This window comes from Mycetomoellerius zeteki, unplaced genomic scaffold (assembly GCF_001594055.1).
Source record: "Mycetomoellerius zeteki isolate Tzet28-1 unplaced genomic scaffold, Tzet1.0 scaffold415, whole genome shotgun sequence".
In the NCBI taxonomy this organism is placed as follows: domain Eukaryota; kingdom Metazoa; phylum Arthropoda; class Insecta; order Hymenoptera; family Formicidae; genus Mycetomoellerius; species Mycetomoellerius zeteki.
Window position 1 is genome coordinate 419,484 of NW_017257409.1, and position 23,338 is coordinate 442,821.

At 36.2% G+C, this 23,338-nt stretch overlaps 1 protein-coding gene across 10 annotated transcripts in view; it reads left to right on the top strand.

The window, feature by feature from the left end:
* Positions 1–23,338, top strand: part of LOC108726386 (AF4/FMR2 family member 4) — a 356,474-nt gene that overhangs the window by 314,392 nt on the left and 18,744 nt on the right. For 7 of the 10 annotated variants that reach the window (XM_018453898.1, XM_018453897.1, XM_018453899.1 and 4 more), the window contains 3 exons: positions 10,981–11,157; positions 12,452–12,532; positions 15,021–15,206. In XM_018453898.1, coding sequence (XP_018309400.1) covers positions 10,981–11,157; positions 12,452–12,532; positions 15,021–15,206 — 444 coding nt within the window. The remainder of the gene's footprint in view (positions 1–10,980; positions 11,158–12,451; positions 12,533–15,020; positions 15,207–23,338) is intronic. The other 3 variants (XM_018453902.1, XM_018453905.1, XM_018453906.1) reach the window with 1 other exon arrangement.

Consider the following 23,338-nt stretch of genomic DNA (forward strand, 5'->3'; position numbering starts at 1 on the left):
AGAGCAACATTTGAGAAATCGTATCGTAGCTGCAGCGAACAGAATATCGCAAGAACAGTGCCTGGCTGCTACAAGAGCCGTGTTTGACAGATGCAATGCTTGTATTGCTGCAAGAGGTGCACATTTCGAACAAAATCTTCATTAAAAAGTTTATAAATAAAATAATTAAAATAATAAATTAAATATATTTTTTTCTTTTTTCGTGATTTCCTGCGAAACAAAGCAAAAAGGAGCATATGTCTATAGGACTTTTTTTCTTAGTTTTTTACTCCTCTACACGCTCCCGAAGTTTTGCCATTTAATTTGGAAACACCCTGTATATGTCTTATTTTCTGTATGAATTGTGTTTCTTTTTATCAAATTTTATACTCTCAAAGATCTAAAATCACAATCGGTTTTCTTCGATAAACAACCATTCATTTGGATCGTCAGTAATCATTGCAAACTGTGATTGTTTCCGGATATAAAGAAAAGGATTGTAATAGTGGGTAGCAGATTAAATGCTGGAACAGAGAAAGAACGAGAAGCTGAACGAGCGAAGCGACGCCTATTAATTCGTTTAATTGTGCTGACGAATCAAACGGCTAAAAACTCGAACCTCCAAGTACCCTCTTTTCCTCCGAGCTCCTTCTGTCTGTTTCTTTCTCTGTCTAACTGCTAGTTTCTCCTTCTTTGTTCTCTTCTACAAATTATCGTAATTCCTCTGGCTCTGGTTAACAGGAGAAGTTGGCCTGAGCATATAGGAGCAGGAAAAGGCCAGTAGTGTGGAGATCGAGGAAGAGAGAGAGAGAGAGAGAGAGAGAGAGAGAGAGAGAGAGAATGAAAGAACGAGAGGAGGGAATGGGAAAATCGAGGGTTAGCAGCCCTTTGCTCAAGTGGTAAGACCAGCTCCGTACGCTGCACTAGAGTCTAGAGCACTTCAACACTCCGAAGTCGAAGAGGCGTTCATTAAACGATAACTCACACTCGGAGAATCGTCTTGTTAAATTGTCGATCTAACGACAATCAGAGCGCAACATTCATGGATTGCGCGAAGGAAATACTATATATATCGTGACCAGTGAGTAAATTCATTGCGCAAATGGTACGATGAGAACGATAATGATCAGTGCTTTTAGTTACCAAAAAAAAGATATATGCAATTACATTATTGATGTTACGATATGCTGAATATGATGCTTAACAAATACGTCTGATTATTATCAAATGTCGATCTATGCTTTATCATTGCTATGTGTATTGTATATTATTGCTGATGCTATAGCGGATTTTTGAGCAGAAATATTAAGAGAAGATTATTAAATTTTTATTGAATAAAGCGATCTTAATAGTTTAATTTTATTAAGATTTATTTATATATTTGTGAGTTCAATATCTTGTTTAAAATTTTTTTTCTAAATACCATTTATACGAATTTGCTTTCGCCAATTTGTCATATGAAACTCAAGGTACATCCGCATTTTATGAAGTACACACTGCATTGATATTTTTAAACTCTTTGACCATATCAGTCATTATTTGCTGCAGCACGAACTTACTCAATGTGCGCAAACAGAAAATAAAACGTTTCGGGGAAAATGTTTGAACTATGTCCCCTCAATATGTAACACGATGGTAAATCGTAAATATCGATGCGTACCACACGCATGGGAAAATCCGATTACACGCATTAAAAAATCATCGATCGAATTTTGTCTCTTGCACAAAGCGAATTCAGTTTCGGGATCCATATATGACTTCTGTGCTCCCGTTTGAGTTTCAATTACATGCATACGCGTGATATTACGCGGCGATGCACATGCACAGGCACTTCCTATCGATCGTCATAAATGATGTTTCCAATGCAATTGCAACCACAACAGCTGTCCATCAAGATTCGCTTGCTCTCTTAATTAGTATTTATAATCGTGCATCGATATTGACGTGTCGAAACGGCGATCATCTGTCATATAATGTGGCGTGCTGAATTACACGGTCACACAATTTCATTATTTTCAATTGGATTAACTGATGTCAAAATAATATCATTATTTTGATATTGGAACAATCAATGACGCTTTATAATTTATAAATTGAAAGATATATGAGGTATCTATCAATCATAGATATTTCTCATTTTCTGATAATATATTATTTTCTAACAATAAATTACAAGATAATTTATTATAAATTAAAAGTTAATAGTATTTTTTAACAACTGAAACTCTTTTGACTTGTATCAGGATAAAGCGATAAATGCCAAAATAAAAATTGTTTTAAAGAGTGAGGAATATTATTAATATTGTTTGCGATGTAATAATGAGCAACAATTCGACGCGATATAATGATAATCAATTTATGGGATATCTTAATAAAGGATACATACAAAGGATAATATGTTAGATATTAGTCGTAATTCATTAAATTTAATTTTGATTGAAACCAAAGAATAATAAGTCACAGATATTTATAATGCAGATATCGCGTGTAATATGTCCGCGAAGCAGATTAGATGCACATCCTTATATCAACTTCGTTCTCGGTGATACGCCCTTCATATGCCGATCGGGCACTCCTATTACTATGTACCGCATGTAATGTCATCCAAAGCAATGACATACGTGCAATGTGTTCAAGTTCCTCTAAGAATTGCGTCAGAAAGCCCGGCTACGATGCACGCTCTAAAGAGACTTGGAACTAATATAGACGGCGAGATTCTACAGACGCCACCTAATAGAGTTCGTGATCTACATAAAGGATCGCTCGGGTATCGGGGATTAACTTTTACTCATTAATATGTATCGTGTGAAAGCGCCACTAGAATGACACGCGAATAGTACGCACCAACGTCAACGTCGATCCCGGTGAAATTTGTCCGCGGAGAAGACGCGCCCGCTCGTGCGTTGTCCGCTAATTTAGCCGGGAGGCGTTCCAGCGTTTGCGAGCGAGTGCCGTTAATAATGTCACGTCGTTAACTGTCGTGCTGCGTCTCGGAAATAGAACTTCGCGACTCTGCGAAATACCGCCGCATATTGCGAGGCGCACGGACAACGTTAAATTAAACGACTGCAAAAGCATCACGTCAGCTGGAGACGTTAATTTGTTCAACGCTGTTTTTTTTTTGCGAGTAAACCTCATCTAATTGCATACGTTTCTTTCATGTATTTCATTTAACTTACAAATGTTAAATTATAAGAAGAATGATGGTTCCGTAAATTAGAATCAGTAGACATTCGTAATTGCGAAGACACTTAACGTTGAAAATTAAGAAATTTTGGCAATTTCCAAACTTCTAAATTCTTAAAAATTTATACTTTTGTAAATTGTTTACTTGTTGCGAAGAACAATTTTATTTGTAAATTGACTTTTGTTTACATGTATGTGAATATATAGTAGCTCTCAAAATTACTCATGCACTATTATTGGAACTAATTATTGGAATTTTATATGTAATTTTTTTTACAGGGCATAGACACTTAAGTATGTTATTTCTAATTTTGAAAAGATTTGCAAAAGTTGTGTGCACACTGTATTTAAATTGTCATTATAAACTAAATTGAAAAATAATATTTTGTTATCTACTTAAAATTTTCTTAATATTTAATGCTCGAAGCTGATGCGACTAGCTACTTTTTTCAGTTGATCGTAATTGAAATTTATTAATGTTATCTAACAATGAGATAGTTGTTGTTCTTTGTAACTTTCAAGATCTTACACGTTTTAAAAAACTTTCCATCATGTGATTTTGATAATACTTCGAGAAAAAGATCGGAGTTTCTCGTTTGCCTTCCGTCCAACACAAACACCGAGATCACAATGAAGAGAGATATTGGTAATGAAAATGCTCGAAACAAAAAGAAAATTGTTCCGTAACGCCGTAAAGATCTACAGGAGGAGAGGAAGAAGACACGGAGTAAAAAAACAAAGAGTGGAGAACGGACTTCCTTTTATACACCAGGGGTATAGCCACTGACTCAGCTGTGCTTTCACGTCCGTCGCCGTAATGAAACGAGACCCCTAATGTCATTTGGTCCGGCTTTCTCTCGACATCCGGGTGGTTCTCCAAGACGATCTCAGTCGCGAGGGGTGAAAAGAGGGCGGATACGCGCGCGGAGGAACGTAGAGGTAGAGAAAGAGAGTCGCGCCACTTTTCGAATTAACTGGCCGGTTCGCCTTAGCTAACACATCGTCCGTGAGAGCAGGACGAGGGACGTTGAGGAGGTCGACGGCTGCGGCCCTCGTCGAGTAAGAGCGAGGGTTCGGCTCGAGTGAGTATAGGCGAGGTTTGCCGGCGGTAGTCGCGACCGCAAAGCCCCGGATCAGAGCGTGACAAACCCGGGTGGAAAGGGTACGTATGAAGGTCTACTTCGACCTCGTCTTCTCCACTGACTGACTGTGTCATCGACTCTCTCGCTGGATTCATTATCCCCCTCATCTCTCCCGTCATGGGTATGCAGTCGTTGTCGATCCTCCGCAATGCGAAATCCCGCTAAAACTTGTTTTCCTAGGGCGCGAGTTTTTTTTGCGAGACCCACAATCGGCTTTCCGCTGGCGGTTTCCTCTCTTACTGATACTGATGCACTAGTTCCCGTTCGGCTACCTCAGATTTTTACGGGAATTAAATGGGATCAGACATTTTCTGACTGATATAAGCCACGCAAAGCAACTATACAAAGATCGCATATAAAATTATTTTTTTGACAAGTTTTCAATAAGAACTTATTAATTATACGTATGTGTGTACATTTGATAGCCATGTAGTATCCATAAAAATACGAGAGACGCGTAATAATAAAAGATTCACAAAAAAAGTTTTTGCGATTATCCCTGAGAAGCGGTCATCTCATAGTCTATATATGTATATAGATACTGTAATATATATATTTTATATATATATAGTATCTATTATATATAGATACTGTAAATTTGATCAGGGAACAATGTTTTTCTACTCCCCTAAGTAATCCAGATAACAAAGTTCCACTCAATCTGGCCTATCATCGCACCAATATCCGCCGGTTACGTTCTGAAGTCCTGTCCCGATATCTTCGTCGTCAGTTCCTTCGTCGTTGATCCGATTACTGGCCGCTGTGAAAGGGTATTGTGGAATAAGCGAGCGGTTAGACTTTCTTGTACAGAGCTAGTTTACACTGTATGCAGTTTTATATTCACAATCCGAAGCCAATTAATTAACAAAGAAACTTTTCCCTCTAGTCCATTTTCATTTTTTCGTTCCGCTTTGTAACACTGTTACCTTCACTTGCTTTTTATTCAACAATCCATATTCATTCTTAGAGGAAGAATATGCTGCTTTTTAATTATATATGTACAATTGTGCATTCATGGTAAATGTATAAATTATCGTTAAGTGTCAAAACTAACACTGAACAACAAATTTTGATCAACATTTTGTTTCTCAACAAGTAATAGATGTTTCTTGTAGAGATTTTATACTGACAAAATATCTACTTTTTAAAAAATTACATCATCTTCTAATTTTTAGGAACTAGCTTTAAATATTTTATGTAATAACGTAAATTCTTAATATATGTAAGAAATTTAAATATTTTTTACAATATAAAAATAAAAATGTGATGATTTAAAAACCTTTCTTATTTGTTTATGTACAATTTTAAACTGCTATATTAAAATAATTGATAAAATTATTGGCAACATTTAATATCGCAAAATTACACTGATTTATTTGAAGTTTCCTGTTTCTTAACCCTTAAATAATGATTTTTACGTATTTTACTACATAAAATAAAAAAAAGTTGTAAATTATTTAATTTATATTTTTAAAAATAAAATTCTTAGTTTTTCAAAATCTGTAGAATTTTTTAAATCTTATGTCCTTTTTCAACAGCTAAAAATACATAATAATTATCATTCAGATTGAGAAATAGAAATCTCCTAAATCAATGTAATTATATTTTATAGTATTAATATTGAAATTTAACGCAATGTAAATAGATATCTCTCTTATTTCAAAAAGATTGCAAAATCAAGAAAGTCAGAGCTATAAAATATTAACGGGCGAGCGAAGACACTTTTCTCTTTTCTGAAAAATCCTGCTTCTTAACACCAGATGTAAATTCGAATTTCTTTGAAAATTACCACTGGTAATTTCGAGCTGTGCGATCCGAAACAGTATTACCGTATCATGAAACAGCCGCGCTTAAGCTGCAACCATCGGACTAATGTGACAGATACTTCCCATAGCGAAATTAAGGCAAATCGTGTGCGGGTCCTCGCCGCTGTACGACATTATTCCACCGGGAAAATCGATATGCAAATCTACGCGCAAATCCTAGTAATCTTGCTCACCCGTCCTGCAGCCCTTGCAACGGCTCAACGGGCGGATGGCATACACTCGTTGACACCGTCGCCCCTTTCGCACCTCTTATCCACCCAATTTCTTTCTCTCCGCTTTCTTTCTTTCTCTCTCTCTCTCAGTCTGCATAGTTTCTCTCTATCATTCTGTCTGCGATGCTCATTTCAGCAGCGAGAACACGTTCTTTCCCTCTCGGCGTGCTCTCGTTGCTCGTTGCGCAGCAGGGCTGCGACAAGGGGCTGACGGGGGTAGATGGGTGAGAGGTTATAAAACGGGGTTAGCCCGGGTCTGAAGGATCGTGTTCGTCGGCCACCTTCGACGACAGGGCTTTATCGAGGTGAAAAAGGTTGCTCGACATCGACCTCCCGCCGCCATGAAGTGAGCAACCATCCCGCAAGCCTGCCTATAGCACCACCCTCTTGCTTTTTCCCTCTTGCGCCCCGTCGTCGAGTCGTTTTCGCGGATGTCTTCGCGTTTTTTCCGCGCAGCTAGATGGGGAAAACGATCCAAGTGCTCTCACGCGACGACGAATTATTATCGCGTGGTTTACTATCGTACTTCTTATATGTGATCCTCGTAATTTTGAGCCGGATATTGATGCCAATAAAATTTTTTATATCGCTTGGCTCCAATGGACGACGCTAATATCAAACAAGTATGTCGTTTTGTACTATTTTCGATATAACTATCGATATAATATCGATGGATCCGTTTTATTGGTAAAATCGTAATTCATTTTAAGCTATATTTAAAAAAATTTTTTAATTAATTGAAATTGAATTTTGTGCATTTGTAATTATGGAACAGATCAATTAATGAACTTGATGATTATATTTTAATTTATTTTTAGGCCAAAATACAATCTCTTTCCGATATTCATTATCATAACGTATCTAGATTGATTTAATTCCAATTCTATTGCATAGTACTTAATTATTAAAATATATAAGTTCGTTTTATGCTAAAGTTGATCACAAAATAACAAAAGAAATTTTGATTAGAGCCGTATTCCGTCTGGACGAAACGTTTTGTTTTCTGTGCTGGTTTATTTATGTGAGACTGGAGAAAAGAAAATGTACGTCTCTAGCAGCTTGTATTTATGGGAGGTCAGCGCGAAAGGAAGGAAGACAATCAATCTTGATCCCAATTATCGCGTCGCTCAGCGACTGTAATTGAGTCGGTTTCGAGCCTCCGACCGCCTCCATCCACGACGTTTCTTTTGTAATACCGAAAGACTGAAACAATGAAGGCATAGAGTTTCCCCGTTGTGCTCGTACGAATCGACTGGAAGCATTTTTTGACTTTACCACATCTGCTCGTTTCGCACCGATGAGTTATTAAGAGACGAATCACTAAAGATTATTTATTGTCTTTGTATCGATATGATTAGACTTCATTCACCTTCTAATTTTCTCAATACACTTCATATTCTTCCTATTTATAACAAAAAATTTGCAGCTTAATTGAATTTATATGATATAATTATACGGATAGTTGTATAAATATCACAATTTGTATGAATGAATATATAGAAGTTTAATAGCAAAAAATAGCTTTAGAGGATAACATTAAAAGTACGCTTTTTATAATTACTTTAACAATAATTATTTTAATTTAAATACTTTTGCATAATATATGCAATAGACATATAACAACAATGAATTTGTTTATCTCGAGGTTTATCTGTATAAAAGATTTTCAGGAAGACCATTCAATTTCAAATCTGGATCTACAGAAATTTAAAAAATAATACTATATGATTTAGGGGAACAGTTAAGCTATATATGTTTATGTAAGGTTGTACAAGCTTAATCTTAAAACGAGCCAAATTTGTTACGACGTGACTCAGAAGTTATTGCTTCATTTCAGGACGTAATAAGCCTTCTACGAATTGGTAGCGTGAAAATAAAGCTTTCTTTGTGTGCTGCCTTATGTTAGGCTATTCATCTAAGCGGATAAACATGAAATTGAATATTACTTATTATCTTAGGTTTATGTACAGATATCAATGTACAAATGTCAGTTTAAACTCGTTTATATTTTTAGAACTAGATGAATGATTTCTTCAATATCGTCTCTGCATTATATAAATTTTCGCAGCACACGAGTACTAATGTCATAAATTACATTGGTAGCCTAAAATACCAAATTGCTGTTTTTATAACAGCTTTATCTATGGTAAATCTAAGATATCAGTATTATATTATTTTATTTATTATATTATTATTAATTGTAATTATTTATAGTTAATTAATTATCTTGATAATTACTATATAACAACATTATTCGATGACACATTTTTAGTGTTTGTTATTGAAAAAAATAATTTAGCTGAATGTTGCAATTTTTATTGTGATTATACATTTTGTAATTTCATATTTAACGCATATGTTAAAAAATAAAATAAGGGCTATGTTTAGATATCAATATAATTTTATATTATAATTAAATATAAATATGTTTAAAATTTAACAGTTTGTGTTTGAAATTTGCAGTTTGACAATAATCATTGTACGCAACATCTTTCTCGAAATTGTGAATTGATTTTAATGTATTAGTAAGAAATACAATTACGTTTAATAATTCTGATTTTTAAAAAGTGTTTAGAACGATATAAATTTGCATTAAATTAAATTTGTTTAAGGATGAAACAATTCGGTCCTTGAAAGATTTGTGAGATATTACATCATTATGTATGAAATTTACGAGAGGCTATCCGTTTCCGGGGATCCTCTAAATATCATTAAAGTTTCATTAAAATTAGAGGGGAGCGTTTCGCATAACTCCCCGGAGAATGCTGTTTCTTATCAGTAGCCCCTTTAAATCAACTTTAATACTGCGCTCACTAGTTGGCACCATTTAGAATGTACAGTTTAAGCATCCCAATCAAAATCATATTTATGTTCATTATTACGATATTTATTGGCGCATTTGATAAACAAATTACTGATCATTATTATATGAGTATACATTTATTGAGAAACTATTTTTTTTGAGTTCTTGAAACGTTTAACTTTTTAAATTTTAAAAACTTTCCTTGATTTCCTTGATTATTTGTACATTTCTAGTGTATCTTTAATGTCAGATTCATACAGAAAATGAGGACCTTTATCTGGCTAGCTTAAAGAATTATTCTGATTTAATTATATTAAAAATTAAGAGAGTACAGTTTAAAATAGTTAATTACACTAAAAATAAAAGCAGAATAGACAGTCAAAACAACCGTTCGTGAGAAGCAATAAATGTTATCAACGTCAAAGCCTGATCCGCAGACATCGATACGCGTGTATACTTGCCATGTTGCCTTGTGCAAGAGCAAACGCTTGAATCTTGTCTCATGCAATTAGTCGAGCTTAAACCGCTCCGTGTCAACGAGAGCTTGGCTCCTGGAGAGCGCGACGACGCGGAGAACGGCGGCAGTGACGATGACGAAGACGATGAAGAGGACGGAGCATTTCCTCTCAATGGGTCGAAACTTTCTCGTGGCGGGTACCTACACATTATTCCTCGAAACTCTCCAATGTGCTTAATTAGGCGATATTTGAGCGTTCGTCTCGCCGACGCTACCACTAGCACTACCTACCGCTCCCCCTTGGCCGTCCAACTGACGCAACCCCTCTGTTTCTGACGGAGTTTACGCTCGCAAGCCGCTATTACCGAAAACCACTGGATTTCCGTAAGAAAGCACAGGCGGCTGGTGGCGGCTACCACCCGGTCCTATATAGACGTCTTACCTGAACTAATATTGTTAAGGTTTAATTAGTACCACCGCGACACCAAGCGCGACCTCTTCTTGTCCCGCTTACCCTTCCTTCATTTCCCGTGGGCTTCCGTTTCTCCGCCACGAGCCTCTTTCCAAGACTCGACTCGGCACTCTCGACGATGCTCCTTCCACTTTCCCGCCTTCGTGCCACTTCCGTATTCCAACCTTGCACCCGCAACTTACCTCATAAACCGCGTTACGGTTCGTCCCAACATCCAAATTATGAGAGGGAGAAGCTAAGTGAGAGAGAGTGAGAGAGAGAGAAAAAGGGCAAGACAGAGAGAATAAACGAAAACCCGATATGAAGGGTGAATAATGTGATAGGTGATTTTTTTATATTAGCCATATCCTGGACTATAACTTATACGCAAATGCGTTTTTTTCATATAGCCAAATTATAGACGAAAGCTTGTATTACACATTGTTTTACTGAAGACAACACTGTGTCTGATATATATGTATTCTACAAGAATGTTATAAATCATATGTATGGTGTCGTGAAAATAGTTTCCGCGTTATTATATATCGTATTATATAGTATCGTTGATACGAATATCAAATATCTCACCGATCATTATGTTTGCAATGACAATGAATATCGAATATTATATTTTACAATCTCTCGTCCAATTTCATTATTAATATCGTATATAGTCGATATCCAGCTTTCAATATTAATTGTTAAAGCAACGTTAGATAATTTTGAATTATTTGATGGAGGCAAACTAGGAAGAAATTCAATGAATACTACATAATATGATGTTCAAAATAACTTAACTCCGATTTACAAATCAACTATTTCTAATTATTCTAATTATTTGAAAAATGATAGTTGTAGTAAATCAACATAATTATTTGAAAAATAATAGTTGTAGTAAATTGACTTTCTGCATTTTTGTTTCAGGGTCGGTGTAATCGAGAAAAGCCACCTTGCAAGTATTTTCATCCCCCACAGCATCTGAAGGACCAACTCTTGATAAACGGGCGCAACCACTTAGCGTTGAAAAACGCGCTGATGCAGCAGATTCAGCAGGGCCTTACGCCGGGTCAGACTCTCGTGCCCGGGCAGGTACCCGCAGTGGTATGTCTAACAAATTAACACGATCGTTGCACCACTTCTTCTGCTATCAACACAGTCACACACTTTCTTTTACCACACCGTAATATCTGGATTTTGTCTGTGTTTAGTCGAGGGTTACTAGATTATCTTATTCGATAGGCAACGCTGCGTAGATTATTGACGGCGTAGTGTATAAGCTTTCTTTTCACGTTACTATCGTATCAAGAAATTTGAAGCTAGATGCTGTTACTGTATAAGCTACGTTTGCATACGCAATTTTGTATGTTACCTTAAATTAAAATGCTTTACAAACTTTTTCAGTAAGGCTCGAGTTGTTATAAACGCAGCACTTCGCCGTCTATATTTACATGCGTTCCCTCTTGCGGACATTGCACCGAGAGACAAAGTTTTTAAAAATTAAAGTTTAGCACGTCGCATGTTCTTGGTCAGTGTCATCCTTACTTCCTAGAGTAAAACCTGACTTATCCACATATTTTGATAGACAGTCAATTTACAGAATCGAATCTCTTTGATATGATCGGCAATTCTTAATCTTATTATTTTTTATTACAGCTTTTTTTGAAATTATGATGACACTCGTGATTTTTATTCTTATTATTATTCTCAAATCGTAAATTTTAATTATTTTTGTATTACAAGTACGTGATGTATTCAAGATATTTAAATATATTTTTGATTCAAAAACTTTATAAATAGTTTCTAAAATCAAGTATTTTTTAAAGGCCATGAAACGCAAGTTAAGAGTCTTTGATGTGGACATATTAGATTCGTATCGCGAATATTTCTCGTACTGTTCATATTTATCATTTAACGGGGGAGGCTCGTTAATTACGGGAAATGCAATATCGACGAGTCGAATTTGTAAACGCTAGAATAGCGTTTAGACGCGGAAAAGTTTCGTCGACTCATCAAAATTTCACGCGACATTGCATATGCGTTGTTGATACGACATTCGGATAATTTTGATTAACTCGAATAAATCTTCAACGATTGAGGGAACTTCCCCCCATGCCTTTTTTCTGAACTCCCCTGTTCCGCGTGCATCTCTATAAGATGACCGATACGCGAGATTATCATTATTTTGTTTTTAATTAAAGAAATAATCAAAACTCTCGTTATTAACGTTAGCCCTCCTTGTTCTTTTTGTTTACTCATGACATATATTCATATTCGTTGCTACGTGACATTAAACCCTATACTATGACTGCCTGTCTGTCCCCTATGTTTGCCGCTGTGGCTCACGTGGTTGTGGTTGATTGTTGGTGTGTTCTCCAATTACGTCATTGGTGAACAGGAGGCACCAGCACCTCCGGCACCACACCATCACCTTCAACAGCAAATCCAGCAGCAACTTCTCGCTACCCACGCCTTTATGGTAACTCCTGGTTTTGGTTGGCTTCCACTAATTTTTAGTTAATTTAATGCCACGCTGGCTAGCGGTGGATGTAAAGATGCTTGCATTTATGAGTTTGTAAAAGGAAAACATGACAATTTGTATTTAGTTTCAATTTGCAATATGTTTATGCCAAATGAATTACTTTCGTAAGTTTACATCCACTGTAGCTATTCAAGCGATGCGCCTGTAATTAGTAAGCGTTCGTACGAAAGCTTAAACTTTTATTTTAAGAGCGCGCCGCATAGTAAGTCAATAATTTATTTGCATGCTTTACGAAATGTTTTGTTTGTTTATTGAGGAAAGAAAATTTGTTTGTATATGTTTTCGTAAAGTTTTCCTGTAGAAGAGAAGAGCATGAAGTATTACGGCTAAATAAAATTTGCGCGTTCTTTGGCTCTGAAAACGATGAATGTTTCTTCTCTTTTTCACTTTGAAATATTTTATATTTTATGTTTAACGTTATAACAATAAATATTTAAATATAAAAATTGTTAGAGTTTTTAAATATAATGAGAATGAAACTTATGAGAGTCGAAGAGACGAAGAAAGAGGATGCGAGGCAAGGTAATCTTGAAAATATTATCGATCTTACAATATTTTAATTAGCAATGAAATTTTTGTTTCCTGATATACTCTGAAAAATTAGAAAGCTGATGTCTGATCATATAATAGCTCAGCTAATATTTTTCAACAATTACCTGGCTGCGTTTCCGAAAGCTTTTTACAACGACGAAAGCTCCCAGGGTATCAGAGGCTTTTGAAAAGAAGGAACGAGTATTCTGCTCGTTCGGATGCGCTTGAAATTACCTGCCTTCGCTTCTGGGAGCCAGCTCTCGCTGCAAAACCAAACGCTTCGTGTGGGAACGTACGCTTGTCGTTAAAAGTGAAGGGGAGGGCACGAGAGAAGAGAAAAAGGACGATTAAGGCTTTGCGAGATCCGTAAACGAGACGTCTTTTCTTTGCAAATTTTTGTCTTTAGCACGTTTTTCAGATTTACTGTCTCAAATTAACCCTTGTAGGTATACAATATCACGCGTGCAATAGAATTTCTTTAAAACTTTGGATATTGATAATAATGTTGAGATATATAAATAATAATTGCAAATAAAATATAATTTTTTTTAGATATATAATTACATGTGAACGCGCGACAAGGTTCACGAACCGTTGGCATTAGCAATGGATTAAAATATGGCGATAACCCGTAAATTTTCTGATATCTTTGAAGAATATTTAATTATTTGAATGGATATTTAATTAATTAAATAATAATAATTTTATTTAAAGAGTTAAATTGTTCAAGATGAATTAGGACAAAACGTATAATTTTTATATTTTATATATATATATATAAAATAATCCGAATATTTTAATTTAATTGCCATCATATTACATATTTTGATATATATTTCTGTGTATGTTATTTGTTCCAAATTCCTAGAGTTTTGCGGATAAATATTAAACAGTTTAAGATGGCTGTGTATCAATTTTTTTCTCAGCAATGCGCAATATATTAATATATATAATTTTCCTTCATTATACCTTGTTATTACACCAGATATTAATGATGTTGCTTATTTATCCAAAATTGAAGTGGGTACGGTGATGGCTTGTAAACCAAGCGATGTATATTGCGCGCCTTAAAGTTGATAAACACTGGAGAGTATTGCTCGCAAAGCTTTAATGCACCTTGAGGCAAAATTTACACGGACATTCAGAAATGATAGATTGCGTATATAGAGTATTTGGTAGTTTGTGGCACAAACGGGAAAACGTTAACTTCTTGTTGGAGAAATTAAACTGCTCAATTTGAAACGAGTTGATTTGTAAGAAAATCTTTTTTTAGAAACAATTCCTCATTCTTATATTATTTGCAGAAAACATTTTCTTTATATTCAATTGTAATTATTATTATCGAAATTGTGAAACAAATGTATATTCATCAACAATATATTATACATTATAAATGTAGAATAAAAGTTCCGATTTTATTTCTTGTCAAATATATAAATAATTATTTATTGATTAAATGTATTTAATTTTCTCTGACGTTATGTGATGTAATAATTTGTAATTTATGTAACTCTTTCTTAAGAATATTTATAGGAATTGCAGAATTAAAGCAGATAGCATGTTTTTTTTTATTTTATAATCAAATTTAGTATTCTTATATCTTATTTATATTAATCAATTCTTATAAAGTAAATAATTTGAAAATATGATTACATTCACAAAAAAGCAATTTTTAATCAAATCAACTCGCTTTATAAAGAGACATCATGTGTTTTAACTGACCACTAATATTAATACTCTGTATATACAGATATTTAGGTATAAAGCACGCGTTTCAATGGTCTCGAAATCGCGCGCGTCGCGACGTGTACAATCGAAAACGCGTGGAGCGAAGGCGGGGACAGGTGTGTTCTAATCCATGTTACCTGGATATCTTCCGGGTGTGTTTTCGCAGGCGACGAATCCGTACCTGACTGGTATGCCGCAGGTTAGCAATACGTACAGCCCGTACTTCGCGCCCAGCCCGATAATGCCGGCGATAATGGGCCCGGCGGACCCAACGGGCGTCGGCAGTCCGCTCGGCGTAGTACCGCAGACAGTGGCGATGCCGCAGAAGATGCCACGTACCGACCGCCTCGAGGTATGTCTACCACCAAACTACATTCAACAACAACAACAACAACAACAACAGCAACAACAACAACAGCATGGGGCCCAACACGGCGCAGCCGGGGCCTCAAGGTGCCCGATGGCCGCGCCCAGTACCGTGTACCAAGTGCCGGCCGGTCCCCCCAATCAGGTGTCGCCCGTATCCACGATGCAATCTGTCAATCATCCACCATCCCCCACCACCATTACAACGACGTCCCTGTGCACCCCCCTGCACAATCCCCATGCCCATCATCATCCCATTCACAATCTTATTTACGTTCACGCGTATTATTAGAGAGGCTCCGACGTATAGACTTTTAAACTCGACTCGACACCGAGTGTCGATGACGTTCGATTGTTCGACGAGATAGATCGACGCCGCGCCAACGTGTCACTTCTTTTCGTCCTTTCATTACCCCCCCCCTTCTCTTTGCGTTTTCCTTCCCTCTCTATTTTTTTCTCATGTAAGCGTAACGCGTCGGGTGGATTAATCAGCCAGGGCGTAACGGTACGCCCGTGGTGATTAGAGCGTAACGATGACAACGGATGAAATTGCAGCGGGCACCGAGAATATCCTGACGGAGAATATCCTGATTTCGCAGACGGGTTATATAGACATGCGTTGCTAATTACAGTAATTTACGCCGCGCGGATCCATAAGGCGATCTGATTACTCGAGCCGGATGGCTTACGTTCGTCGTGCGAGACAGCGATCGATAGTAACGGTACCGATGGATCCTGGGCTGGAAATCGGACATTCGTTTTGAGAACATATGACAAACATTACGGAGACTATAATGGGAGAAACTTTGAGAGTGTTTAGTTAGGATTATTACGTACGGCTGTACGTATTACAAAGCGCTATATATTTCTATACACTCATTTAATTAATGTCACGTGTTCGATCACGAAAAGAGATGTGTATCTTACAATTAGCGGTATAGAGACGATAGTCTCGAGATTAGCGCAACTGTAGTCGGTGATTAGTGAACAAATACGATTTCGATGACGATTCCGCGATTTACGTCGATTCAAAATCAATCATAACAGCGACTGGTGGCGATTAATCTCGTATAATAGATATTTTGGCGAATAATTTGCAATAGATAAATATAGAAATCGTAAATTTTATGATAAACAGAACAGACGCTGAAAGTGACGAACAGCGAGAGAGGAGAAATCGAATTGCGAGAATGACAGATTTTGTGCGTATATTTTGTAGTGTGAAATGATGGCAGGAAATGAAACGATGCAAATGACGAGCAGTAATATATCGTCATCTAGTAAGGTGTGGTGACAAAGCAAATAATTTAAGATACTGCACGTAGAGATACAATAGATTCCTATGAATCGTGAGCGACACAAAGGTCTAAAAGTATCGAGAGTATGTAAATTCTTAAATCAGGTAACTATAACGGCAATGATGAAACGTGATGAATAATTACGATTAACTTATATAGACCAGAATATAGTATATATGGCTGATTTGATAAAAGTAGACAGATTTTTAAATGTACAACCAACAAAATTATACAAAAATTTTTCAGCAATTTACAAGTATTTTTTAAATTAAAATTTATCTCGATTTATATGACTTATGACATCTACACGTTATTTTATGACATCGATAAATTGTCACGATAATTGTCTTACGATTTTTGTTTTGTGAAATTGTTGACCTTATATATCTTTGACCTAATTCTTTACTTAAAAAAACACTTGTTCAGTATGACAAGTTACGGTCCCGTTGTTACTGTTTTTTAGTTTAAAAAAATAAAAATAATTATTAATGCTTATTGACTATCATCTAATATGTTAAATTTTGAGAAAAACTATGTCAAATGTTAATATTTTTTTGCAGATTGTTTTATTATAAATTTTATTTTTGTTATATGTATTTGACGATGATCAATTATAAAATAAATTAGACTAATTTTTTTTATCGTTATATTAATGATAACATGCGACAATTATCGGTATTTTAGATATACTTATCATACGAAAGATAGGATAAATAATCATCGAAGTTTATTTTAACGACGCGTGAATCGTTATTGTTGGTTTTTTCGGGTCTTCAAAACGTCGTCATCGAGCGATGTAAACGAAGATGTGCCATACCCGTCTTATTTTCTGTCTCGATTCACATCGTTGCAAGAACAATCTATCTTGCGACATGATTATTTCTTAGAAAGTTGCTTCTAGCGGTTACATCGAAATTCTGTCACTTCTATCAAATATACGCCTGTTTCTTAAATTAATTATTTCCTTTAGATATACATGTTACAAAGATATTTAGGAAAATAAATGTAGGTTGGCGTATGGCGTATAATATTAATATCGTATTTCTGTAAGTGTTTCGGGAAGAACGGACGAAGCTTTCCGGAATTAGAGTGCGATCTTTGCAAGGCGCACTCGGTAGAGATCTGAGATACGATCGTGCAATATCGCCTCGGCCTTCGGTACCTCCAGTTGAAGAGCGCGAGAAACGTTTCAGAAACAATAACAAGATCGCCCTGTGAAACTTCGCGTCTGCATGCACCTGGAGTTTTCTAATGCGCGAGTTCGCAGATTTCCCCGGAGCCGTCATCGCCTCTTTTCTCGTTTCGCCCGGCGGCACTCGCGAAATTAACAAGTTTTGCGAGTCGGTTTTCACAGGGCAACCCTCTCGTGCGAGGTAGTCTCTGCAAAACGAGGGAACGAACATCGAGATAGCAGCGCAATATCGGCGCGAAAACTCGTGCCGATTCATTTGCGGGGTGTTTCTTGGCATTCAACTCGCAAATAATGAACTGCTTGTTGTAAAATGTTTCGGATTTAATATACTTGTTCCCAACATAGTCGTACAACGCGGCTTACCGGGAATATTAAATTAAAGAATAAAGTAAATTTATATTTTACATTCCGGTAAAAGATAAACGCTTTTGAGGAGGTGGTAGCTCCGTTATGATTCTTGATGCCCAGTATAACCAAATAGCAACGAATTAAAAAACTTATAAGGTAATTTCAAAAACTTACATAAACTGTATTATCAAAAATTATTGAGCGCTACATGTAAAGAAAGAAATATTTAAATGTCTTTCTCAATATTTAGCGATAATTTGAAAGCGAGAAGGTCACAAACATTAGAACGGCTGAATTCTAAGTCTGTTTAGAATATCAATTTTAAATAGAAATTTAAGATCGTTTTAAATAATGTCTTAAAATGCTAACACTACTCTGTGATTGGCTTATGACATCTTAAGACTGTACTTAACACAAGCTTAAATATAAGAATCGACTATGAATATCGGCCTTAAAAACTTTAAATTTATTTGAAAATATAATAGATTTAGCCATTCTACTGTTAACATCCACATAGTCGAAAGCAACGAAGGATGGCAATCACGGCGCACTGAAATTTAAAGAATTCGCAATCGTGAAAAAAGAGAACATAGAAAAGAAAAATCGAAAATACCGAATGTACAGCCATGTCGATTCAATTCGGTTTGGTTTTATTATTTATGTGTTTGTACGTCGTGTCTGTGTATGTGATTATTATTCCGATAGTAATTCTTATCATCACGACTTGGTTACATTAATCGAGAGAACGGGAGATCTCGCAGATTCCTTGCGAGTTATTGCACTTATGTAGCAAAATGACTTTGCAATGCAGAACGTTTCATAGCGTTCGAAAATCTAAATATATGTACGTATGCAGAATCATATACAGATACATGACGCTTACACGCGCCGGTCCATCCATGCATACGCACATAGTGATATATGTGTACATAGTAGGTAGGTTAACAAATTAATTAATTAATTAATTAATTGTATTTTGTATCGCGCGCAGAAACTGGTAGAACATAAAACCAACGGAAAATGTAACTCGCTTATTTGAATTTACTGCAACAGATCGCGATTTTTTGTATTGCATTTGACGAAGACACTATACATGTACAATGATGTTCCTTTTCTAAATACGTGTATATCGATTTTAGGCGATCGATATTGCAAGTTCGACCGATCGCTCTTCAACTAGGCGAAAATTAATTTTGCGCTCGCATCAGAATTTCCAGCCTGGGCGAAATATAAACAATTATTTCGGCGCGAAGCAATACGAGATCTTTTTATCAGTTTTATAATTATACACATCGTACCCTTACACCATTTTACCCTCTCCTTCCTCGTCTTTCATCTTTCATCACCATAGTGAGAACGATAGCACCCTCTCTATCCCCCATCCGAGATAATATATGATCGATTTCACATATTTACGATTAAGTAATAGTAAAGGAAACGTTTACGAAAAAGAGTAAGGATATACACAATGTAATGTCGTTTAATTAAATATTGCAGATAGAAATCGGAAATATATGATCGATTTATTAACTAATTACGATTGATCTTACGGTAACACTTATTATAATATTTGGTAACATACAATAACGATGATAATTAGTAATCATAACAATACCTATTTGTGATGTACTACGATGACTTGCACTGAGTTCGAGTCACGTGAAATTTATTGATGATGAATTCAAATAAAAGAAATATAATTGAAACTGGAAACGATGCACAGACTGTTTATTGATTCTTACAAGTTCACTTAATGACCAAAAAGTTTGTGTGCTTTGTATGTCTTACCTTAGTCTTCTTGTATTTTCTTTACTCATTATTTTTTTTGTTGCCTTTGCTCTTTTGGTTGAACAAATTTGCGCGAAGTATGCCCAGAACTGTATATCACTCTTTTTTCCTTTTCTGTTTGGAGAATACAAACTTTCTTTTGTAGTGCACTCCGCTTGCAAATGAGAAATAGTTTCTTGTGTATTCAGAAATAGGATACTCGATCGAAATTGTGCTAATAATCGGCTATCAGTCAAGTAATCTGCGTATAAACGCCTCTCGCGAGAATATTCCGTTGTATCCATTGCTAATTCCCGTCCAAATCGACGACAACATTGAAATTCACCCATTTCTTTCCAAGATTTTATCCCGTCTGGACATGTCAACGCCTCCTCACTTCCTTGACCCTTGCACCTGCGAGAAAAAAGGATCGCAAGATCTATATCTTCCCCGGACGATATGTCATTAATGCTCTTTGAATTAATTGCTTGCTGCCTGTTTATATATATAATGTTATTAATATCAATATAAACACACGTTTGGATTTTTGCTGTTTAGTACATTAATATTTTTAACCTTGATTGGCCAAAGTTACTTTTGATGAACAATTGTTGAAACGTTGAAACAATTATTTTTTTTAATTATTTATTTATTGTTCCCTTCGAAATTTCATATCATCGCCATCGTCTTTTTTTTTCAATTTGTGTCGTTATTTGGAGAATGACCACATTTGCTTTTACGCCGCGAAAAGCTTGACCAATCAGGGAAGTGTAGAAAGCAATTCGGTAACATTCACGATATGTAGTAGGGAATGACTTTTTAGTGAATGACGAGTAGTGATGTCCATTAATTTCAACTGTTTTTATTCGATGTTAACGGACTCTTGTTCCATACGCTCACTGGCATACTCATACTTTGACAAACGGAACAGCTGATACTGTTTTGTGCATACATATCGTTTCTTTTTTCACAGGCCGGCACTTAATTAGTGGTCCCTCTGTTCTATTTCCTTTAATTCTTACCGCCAATCAGCGCGACTTTTTTTCCCCTCATTCTCTTGCGAATTTTGTTTTCTCTTGCGTCTCAACGATTTGGTTTCCGTTGTTAGTAGTAACACACGCATACATTTATTTTTGTTGGCTAGCCGGATTTCCGTCACGCCGATACCTCGTCGGCGCGCGAACGCTGACTTTGTTCGCGTGAAAGAAGAGAAACGCATGTCTCTATAGCGGTCTTAACTTCGTTTGGTGGTTTGACTCCTGTCGTATATAAACGCGGGAATGACCTCGTCACCGTATTCGCATGCCCGACCGTGGTAATCGGCGTGCACGGCCAATCCGGCGTAATTGCACAAAGCTAATGCGCTCTTTACAGCTTTTCGTACAGCTCACGTTGTGTATCTCGGCAATATATAATTTTTGGCGACTATATATATATATATATGTATATATCTATATATACATTTCTATATGTACAAATTTACGAGTGTGCGATATACCCACATATATATATACATGTGTATCTCATTTTTCAGCGCCAGAGTACCTTATGATTTCTGTTCTTCGCAATCGCAAACACATCACTTATTTACTAATTCTATTAATTGTCGTATACATCAGCAGCGATTTAAGTGTTTATTTTTACAGCTAGGAGGAGGTGCTTTACATTATGCGATCGCATGCGAATTTTTGATATTTATTGGCGCATTATTCGCATATATATATTTACATATAACATGTATATTTGTATACAACAGACAGTCGTTATGTGGACAAATACCCGCGTACGTTTTAAACGAACATGCAACCGACACAACACACATCGAGACATAATACAGTTATTCACGACTTTAAGTTCCCTTTCTTTGGTTTTTTGTTTTCTGCAACCGCTGTAGTGTTACGCGTGTATGCTTGTGCAATATAGTAAGATTCTTTTCACGTCTTTTATAGCTGATAACAAAGCGATATTTTATATCGAATTTCTCTCGCAAGGAACGATGCACGCGATGCTACTCGTTCTGTTAATACTGCTTTTCACATTGCTTTTCTCGGGCGTTTTAGAAAAATTTCTGATAGAAGATTTTCAGTAAAGTACGGATTTATGAATAAAAGTGGGATATACGAAGCGCGGGTAAAATATGTAATAACATTGCGCATTGCAATTATGCATATCCCTGTCAAGTATTGTTTACGCATACGTATACATACGAAGAACGTGATTTTTACGAATTTAATTATTTGTGCGCAATGGTTCATTTGAAAGACATTTAAAGATAATTAGTAATGACCGATCAATCAGTCTTTCTGTTGAGAATCGGTTACAGGAATTATATCAAGAAGAGTAATAGTAACATACTGTAACAAGTTAAAAAGTTTGCTTTAGAGCAATTTAATTTGCAGAACGGTAATACAAGCAAGCAAGAGGAAATTTTTCCAATGATAAAATTGAACTAATTAACTAACTGCTTTCTATATATGTTAAATGGAGTAATTAATTAAATCCTGAAATATTTTACTATTACATAAATTGCGAGTACGATGTCGTTTTACGACAGAATATAAATTAAACAATAATAATTTTTTGCATAACTCCAAGATTTCACTCGCGTTTCAAATGTCGCTCACACGAACTAGAGCATATCGCGTTTATCGTGTAATTTTCCTCGGGTGAGGAAAATTAGTGTTACTTGAAATTGATTCTCTCGCGCGGTGTGTGCCACTTGCCGACCGTGCGTTGTTAATTAGGAACTCAAAAGGACCATTCGTCGCACCTGTCTCTCACTTTAGTCGCGGTGTCAACTACACTATCTGTCTCGTAACAATTCGCGATACGATACACATATACACCCGCACACACATACACGCACTTACATTCTCTTTCTCTGTAGCTGCCTACACAAGCCACTGTATCTTATGTCTCTGCACGCAGCTCATGTGTGTCGTCTGCATATGTATGCAGAGCGTATGTGTGTATGTGTGTGTACATGTGTCTCTCTTTCTCTCTCGTTAACCGTTCACTGTCTGTATACGTGTACGTTTCCTAACGAGCTTTCCAGCTTGCCGAAAGCGGGCACTTTAACTCGCGGTTCACACTCGAGCGCCCGAATGCGTGCACTCGAATTAACACGCTCGAACAAGGCAGGCGCGAAAGTAAAGCAAACATAGCGAGCGACACTCCGCGCGCGGATGTGACGCTCGTGATGCACTATTACATTTATTATCCCGCTGGCGCTGCCATTGAGCACAAATGTCCCATGTACGAGCGCGATGCCTGCACATGGAAGTAGATTTATCTTATGTAAAATGAAAAAGTTCAATCAGGAAATATAACTAACGGATAATGCTCTATACTTAACAACGAAGCTTTAACGTAGATTTCAAAATTATAATGTGCATGGTACTCTAGAATGCTTTGAGTCTCACACTTTGAGAGAAGTAGATTTTCATCCTCTCTTACGCTGCAATGATATCTATACTGACATGAGAGAAAAATTTTTGATATTTATAACTATAA